Source organism: Aristolochia californica, unplaced genomic scaffold (assembly GCF_029961685.1).
Source record: "Aristolochia californica isolate CCGP_79_NKW_82.1479 unplaced genomic scaffold, dmAriCali1.0.hap1 SCAF_1, whole genome shotgun sequence".
Lineage (NCBI taxonomy): Eukaryota > Viridiplantae > Streptophyta > Magnoliopsida > Piperales > Aristolochiaceae > Aristolochia > Aristolochia californica.
In genome coordinates this window covers 1,985,712-1,993,543 of record NW_027181770.1, presented here as the reverse complement: position 1 = coordinate 1,993,543, position 7,832 = coordinate 1,985,712, and the positions used below count along the sequence as shown (strand labels likewise).

General features: G+C 37.6%; 1 protein-coding gene across 1 annotated transcript; it reads right to left on the bottom strand.

Annotated features, from left to right (window-relative positions):
• LOC137955532 (polyadenylate-binding protein-interacting protein 9-like) lies at positions 1-6,770 on the bottom strand. The gene is made up of 10 exons (XM_068802519.1): positions 6,098-6,770; positions 5,531-5,641; positions 5,396-5,440; positions 1,834-1,906; positions 1,608-1,720; positions 1,437-1,496; positions 1,258-1,305; positions 1,101-1,169; positions 446-507; positions 1-355 (listed from the first exon to the last, which is right to left on the bottom strand). The coding sequence occupies exons 1-10, from the start codon at positions 6,371-6,373 to the stop codon at positions 298-300; spliced, it is 915 nt and encodes a 304-aa protein (XP_068658620.1). The 5' UTR covers positions 6,374-6,770; the 3' UTR covers positions 1-297.
• Between the last annotated feature and the right edge of the window lie 1,062 nt (positions 6,771-7,832).

Here is a 7,832-nt window from a genome sequence, read left to right as displayed (position 1 = left end):
GAGCATGAACAGCGGTCATCAAATTTCATCAAGTACTGAAATTGGCCTCGGCCATCTCACCCTCAGCAACAGAGTAATAATAAGCCTCATAAACAACATCAGGAGCTATATAGAACAGCTAACTCTAACACTATCAACACTAGGGTCGGATCGAAGTAAAAGAGGAGACAGTTAGGTAACACTACAGGTTGGTCAACTTCAGTTGCATAAGATATGTATTTTACCCATTTTCTTCAACACCGAAAATGATCTCTCATAAAAGTCAAAACCACATCTTAATCCCCTCCACCATACTTGTTATGGCATCCCTGGCCTAGGGACCCGAGGCCTCACTGGCGTCTTTGAAGGGCTCACCCTACATAATCCACAAGAAGCTCAAATGTCATAAAGGAGAGATTGCAAGTTAACAATATAAAAAGATTTCAGTTCTTATCTAGTCCCCTACCTGATTGGAAGAGCTCCCAGAGGCATCCCGCTGCAGTTCAAAGCGATGATCGCACTCTCCGCCTGTCAAAGTGAACAGCAACCATTAGAAAAGAACTAAAACTGCAGACCAGACCAACGTTTGCACGAAACAGAAGTTGTAGCATCTAGTAAAAAAGGAAGTGTTACGGATAAACGACAGAAGCTCAGTCAACAGTGTAAGATTTATCTTCCTTTAAAGTTTAAACAATTTCCTGTGATACATTTTTAATATGACATTAACTAACAGCCAATCCTAAACCCAATATACAAAGAGTGCATCAGCTAACTGGATACGATAAGCGAAAATAGGTAACTGGGAAATGTACCCTCAATCAAAAAAATGCATGCACGAACTAATGTAAACATTACAAAGCCAATAACAGGTGCAGAACCACAGCAAATGCCTTTGGGTACAAACCAAAAAAAAAAAGTCAAAAACAGAGAAGATCATACCACTTGCTGAAAAAGGGAAAAAAGAAACAAAAACAAAATCTAACCACTCCTAAATGACCTTATTCTGGAAGCAATATATGGAATTCAGGTATTTCAAGAAGTATGCTAAGAATAGTATATGAAAATTCCTTCCATCATAAAATGAAAAATCTATTTTAGCACATTACATTATCAATACTAACCACAACAAATTCAACAAATGCTATGCGGGTTGAGTGCATATGATCTCCCAAGAGCCTCAAGCGGGAAACCTGTACAGAACACACCATGCCTATTAAATGGGAAGCTCCTCTTGAGAACCAAAAAAGAAAAATAACAGCTTCAGTGCAGTTTCCTGACCTCACCACAGGTTGATTCAAAGAACATCTTTACATCAGTTTGAGAAACCTGTGACATGATAAAAGAAAGAATCCCTCAGCACCATGACACAATTAAAATCTGTCAAGCAAACATGAGATGATAAACAAATTAATGACGAAAACAGGCTGTCCACTGGCAATAACATAATATTTAGTTACCTTCTTATCAATGTTAGTACAATAAACTGTCCTTGCACACATTTCTCGTTCATCTTCTGACTGCATTGAATCTCAAACATCAAGACTTCAAAAGATATTCCCCTCCTCTAACAAGAAACATCAAATAAATACAACATACATTAAAGAATCAGAAGGTTTACTGGTGCATACCCGCGGAAGAAAAGTTGGATTGACAGGCAAGATAGCAGTTTTTGAAGGCAGAACCCTGACAGGATAATAACCTAACATGGTCCCAGCAAGATTTAAGGCTGCCCTCGCTCCCTCTGTTAGAATATATTTTAACATATATGTGTTAAACATACAAAGACATTTTAAGAAATGTGTAAATGTGTTCTTTCTAAAATTGCAAAGACTAAGAGGGAATAAATCAACTCACCCTCATCAGCAAACTCTACAAAAGCAAAACGAAGTACTGAATGGGGGTCACCACAAATACGACAGTCAACTACCTTCAGCACAGACATTTTAAGCTTCAGACTAAATTTCACCACAATCTTCTTCATAAGTAAAGTTTCTGCTCAAACCATTAATCTAGCTTGGTTACCAGGGCACTTATTTTCCTTCCAAATTTCGCAAAGGAAAAGTTACCAAGGATAAGATGCCATATACAAGCATACTCAATGAGAAACTATACATTGCTTAATGCAAATTCAACAAGTAAATAGAGCCACCAAAAGACATTAATATGGGACAGCACTCGGCGTACATAACATCCATGTTTCAACCTTAAGAATGACAAGAGATTTGAGACAAACATGTAGGCTTCTTACGGTAACACATGAAGACTAAAGGAGTTCTATAGATTAGCCTAATCATATGATACATCCAAGCCAACAACTATCAAGATGCAGAAACATAAATGACGAAGGGGTGTAAGGGAATACATCTAAAGTAAATCTAAAGTCTTGAAAGTTGAAGTGTTTATTTGTGCTAACTACTAGACTGAAATTATTTGAATCCACAATCAATTAAAATATTTTGCACAATCACCAGTTTAATGTCTAACAAGTTTGATCAACAGGAGCCTAGGTTAGCGGTTACTCCAGAAGATGTGCATTACACTTGAAAAAATGCAGTATTACAAGCATATCCAGCACCACTCCAGTTCGACATAGATCCTCAAGTGCTGCAAATTTGAAGTCAAAACACCCAAACCAGTAGCCCAAAAGCCCAGATAACTACTAAGAAGAAAGTCCATAAGAAAACTGGGATGAAACAATAAAACCTTTACATTGGATTGAGAGACTGATAGAGGAAAGGTCAAAGTTTTTTATTGGTCCTGCTCCCTTCACGAGTAACAGACGCAGTTTGAGTAACATCACAACAGAATCCCCCAAGTGTACATTCACAAAATCATTTTTGAGATTATCCTAGTTGGCAGTGGGCTTGTTCTACTAAATTGTTGGGATGACTAAGTAGCTCAAAATAAATGGTCTGAACCTAAGGAGTGTGCCCACCAGCAAGAATTCAATTAAGCATTTATTTCTGAAAATGTAACAGCTTAAAACAGCTCATTGGAAACTTGCCACAAGCCAATTAACTTTATCAAGTTTGAAAACCATTAATAGGAGAAATTGGCCCTTTTGACAGCTACCCAGCTAAAGCATGTTAAGTGTCTTTATTAAAAATAAAAAAAAAGTTAAGTTTCTTAACAAGAGGATCCGGTGTCAGAGCACATATATTAATGTTTTCTGTAGTATCATCATTCTAAGAACAGTTCTAGGTATATCTCTCCACGAGATTAACACCATCAGGCAAGTCACATGAAGGCACGCCATGTCAAATACCCTAAATCCCAAATGCAAAATACCCTGAACATGGAAATGGAAACAGTAGTTCTAATAATATAATGTTTCATTACAGCAATTTTAGAAAGTTGAGAAGCTTGAATATATGAATTTTTTTATGAAGGGAAAAAAACAGATGCTAAACAAAAAAATATAATAAAGTCGACTCAATTTTTACTTCATTTGGTCATCAAAGAAATTTAATGTGTGAATGTGCTTTTTATTATTTCATTAAATAAAAAACTTATCAGTATTTCAAAAGAAATAAAAAAGATCTACTATATTTCATGAAACTTTACTGTAGAGCATAAGTACTTGGAACCAGACTGGACATGATACCTACAGGCACTATCGACAATTCAAATAGGGGGAGGTTAGCAGACGCAAAAGAGGACATAATTGTAACAAGAGTTATCATGCCAACAAGATTGACAGGACCCAAACTACTGGAGCTACGTTCACTTGAGTGTAACACTACATTCTTGAAGCCATATAGATAAAACAAGAACTCATCACCATTCATGTTATTCAGCTCGAACATGCTTCTTCCAGAAACCATCTAAGTGGAGAACTCTCCTAACATAAATCATGGCGGGCTCGCTCATGAGAAGCTCTCAACTAATTCGTCTGAGCAAAGAAGGATAATATGAACAATACATGGGATAACAGAGGTATTTTCAGATGGATAGTGTAGCTTATTTACAAAAAGAAAAGATTCCAAAGTCATAAATGAATCAAACTATGCTATTAATATAAAGTATCTTCTGATAGTCTTGTTTTACATGTAAAACATCTGATGGTAAATATTTTCCACTAAAGGGACATATTGACAAAAGCAAACTCAAAGCTTTCCACATCCAATATGTCTAAGCTTTGGTGTTTCCCACTACTTTCTCTTTTAGCCCAGAAAGTAAAAAAACTAAACTGTCACGTGAGACATTAAATTTTAAAGTGAAAAGAAGTAGATATTCCCAGTATAGAGTTTTGTCATTACAAAAATATATATATATATATATGTATTTCAAAGTGTAAACTTAAAACAAAAATTTATGAATCAACTTATAGACAGTGAGCCACATGTCAAATATCCCTAGTTTCTCCTATAATGGTGAAGCAATCACAAGAATGGTCAAAATTTCATTGTAAAGGAAAATTACGCAATACCTGGGAAAGAGCGGAGCAGATGAACAAAGACGCAAAATTAGGGTTAACATAATTTGATTTCCAATGAATCCATTTGCAAAGGGCAGTGTCTACGCAACTATATAAAGTTGTTTTTGAGCCGATGGCGATTGGGATGAATATCCTCATTTTACAGAAAATGTTTGGACAAACTTCATCGCCAATTGGCCATTTCTTTGGCCCCACGTTTTCATGGTTGTACCTGACAGGGTAGCCTTCTGCAGCGATGAAACTTGACAATCCACATGACATAGAAGGAATGGTTAGTAAGGCGAGAGCCTTTGACTTCATTGGATCCTTGATAGCAGAAGGATCCAAAAAAGCAAATTGAGATCAGCAGTGGATCTCAAGAGAATCATTGCAATGGCCAGCTGGCTTCAAGTTTTGGCGGAACTGCCATCAAACCAATTTTGTTGAAGCTGGTTGGAGGAGGCAACTAGAAGATTGGCACGGGAATATGCTTTTCTTATTTTGTCGTATTGAGAGATATTCTAAATTGAGCCAACTATACGTGTGGTACACCGGATTCTCTTCCATTAATGCATGAAGAATGACGTCCACTGACAGAAGCCAACGTTCTATAGCTAAACCAATTTCAAAAGATGGAAAGAGAAATACAACCTCAACAATTATGGCAACAGAAGAAATGGATTAACGAACTCCCATAAACAGTGCCTTATAATGTCACTACATATCCGATTTTCCAAACTTTAGATAATAACTACTTTCCATATTCAGAACAAATTATTTAATTCTTCCTGAAGGTATCCAGAAGAACACAGAATGCCTAACGTTGTTGCTAAAAAAAGTTATGCACACATTTAAAAGTAAAAAAAATAAAACCAAGGATAAATTACACCGGATCATACAGTATTCTTACAAGCTATAATTAGATGAAAAATAAAAGAAGAACACCCATTTATAGAACAAAAGAGAAATTGGAAGAATATCTCGATCAGGGCCACTTACTTGTCCACAATTAATAAATAACGCAGCAAGCCGCTCTTCAGTAACCTAATTTATACAAGTTGAACAGTCAGAATAGCAGAATAGTCTGAATCGAGAGGAGAGAGTCAAGAATAGGCATGCATAATTATCACTTACATGCTGATCTATATCAGAAACATATACAGTTCGTCTAATACTGTCTTCTCTCTGCGCTCTAAGCGCTCTCCCGTTCAGCCTTCGCCTCCACTGGTTGTGGTAATTTTTCCTCTGAAGAATTAAAAATGAAAGAGAAATACCTTCATCAAAGTTCACGACAATGAAATAAACCACAGATAAAGAAGAAAGAGAATAACGAGAAAACTTGAACTTTTGCACGCATTGATCAAACAGGGAAAGGCACATGCATTGATCGACCAGTAAGGATTGAAGTAAACACGCCACGAGGAAGGGAAAAAAGGAAAAAGAAAAGAAAAATCGAATACCCCAGATAGTACGGCAAAGAAAAAGGAAAAGAAAAGCAGTAAACTTTCCTATAACCTTCAAAATGAAGAAAGAAGAACAGTAACCCAAATAGATTACACGAACTGAAGTCGAATTAGCCACAGGAAAACGGATACATATTTTACAAAAAAAAGAAAAAAAGAAAAAAAACTAGATTTCTCCGAAGAACCGAAAAAACAAGTTGAACAAAAGAATTGGAAAACGAGAAGGGCAAGAGAATACCCTTCTATTATTAGTGGAGTCATCACTGCTGGAATCCTTGTTCTCAGCGTGGCTGTGGCCGCCAGCCGGGAAAACGGCAGTGAGATCATTCTGAGATCGACGATCAGCGGAGTAAGAGGAAGGAAAAAATTCCTTGGCCGAAGGGTTCAACTTAGAGAGCAAATCGACAAGCTTGCGAACGTCGCGTTGGAATTCCGATTTGGGGTCAGTGGATGGAGAAGAGCGGTGAATGAACTGATCATCGGAACCCACCGCATTCTCCGCAACCGCAGCCATGGATTCGCAATCAAAAACCTCTCAGAAATCCTCGCCCAACACCCAAAATTCCTTCTACCCCTCCCACAGAGAAAAAGAAACCACGAACCACCTTTAGGGTTTAGAGAGATTTTAACGAGAGAGAGAGAGAGAGAGAGAGAAAGAGAGAAAGATTACAGACACTCGTCCTCTTCCTCTTATACAAATGCCTAAAAATAGGCATCCATTAGTCACCGAATGCGATTCGATTAAATGCAGGCAAGAATGAATGCAATCACCAAGATGGTTTATACATCACAACACAACAAGTTCCTTCCCTTTCTTTTCCTTTTTTTCTCTCCTTTTCTCTCCTTTTCTCTCTCCCCCTCCTTTTCTCTTTCGTTTGTTTCTAATGAATATTTCTCAGAAGAAGCGACGAGTTGAAAGTCTGAAGCAGAGGTGGCACGTTAAAAATGGACTGCGTTTAAAAAGAAGAAAAATAAAAAAGAGTAGCGACTAGCGAGCGAGAAGTATAACGTCAGGTGACGTTAGCAACCTTCGGTTGTTACTTTTCCTGCAAGAGATATGTCATTTGTAACTACCAGCAGAGGATCCGTTGGGATCGGAAAATAATTTTTAAATTTAAAAACCCCCCCCAAAAAAACAAAGAAAAAACTTCCTAAACAGCTTTATATTTATTTTATACGCGTGACAGAAGAGTCACATAGGCTTGATTAAACAAAACAAAAAGGGCAAAAAGCGATTCATCGGAAGCGCTCTTTCTTAGGTTGATTTGGTTTCAATGACGCAGTGAGAAGTGGATAAGAAAGTTTCCGCTTTTGTTTGTTTCTCTGGTTTTTTCTCCATTCGTTTCAGGCCGGTGAGTGCGTCATTTACTAATCATTGCTGGGCCCCCACCCACTCGGGCCCATCCCTTTTTTTACCGTCCGGGAAAGGGGCCCCCTACCCACTGACACGTGCGTAGGATGGTGACCGCAGTATTATGTCCCGTGTTGAAAAAGTGATGCGCTCACGGAAGACCCATTGTTGCTTCGCTCGTCTTCATTGCTCACATAAATCAAAATTTTTACTTAAGAGGCTAGAGAATGGTTATTAGCCTAAATACGGCCTGATTCAATGACTCTCTGAAATGAAAAGAGTATTTCAGGTTTAATTGGAGAAAAGCTCAAAAAAGGTAATCCTTCTCTCTAAAACTCCTTAAAGATTTCACTCTTTTATTTGTCGAAACAATTTCCTCCATATATTATGAACTGCTGAAACGAATTTTAAAGCAGAAATTTGATTTCTTATCCTCTGCCGACAGTTCATTGCTCTATATTCGGTCTCATCTTTTCCTTTCTCTGCTATTTATAGCCATTGGCAGGTTTTCCCTTTCAGGCCAAGCCAAAACAACCCATTTACTTGATTTATACATCACTTTGACAAGAATCTATGCATTCAAAAGCCTTGTTCCCCTTCCTCTGCTGTCCTTTCAAAATCC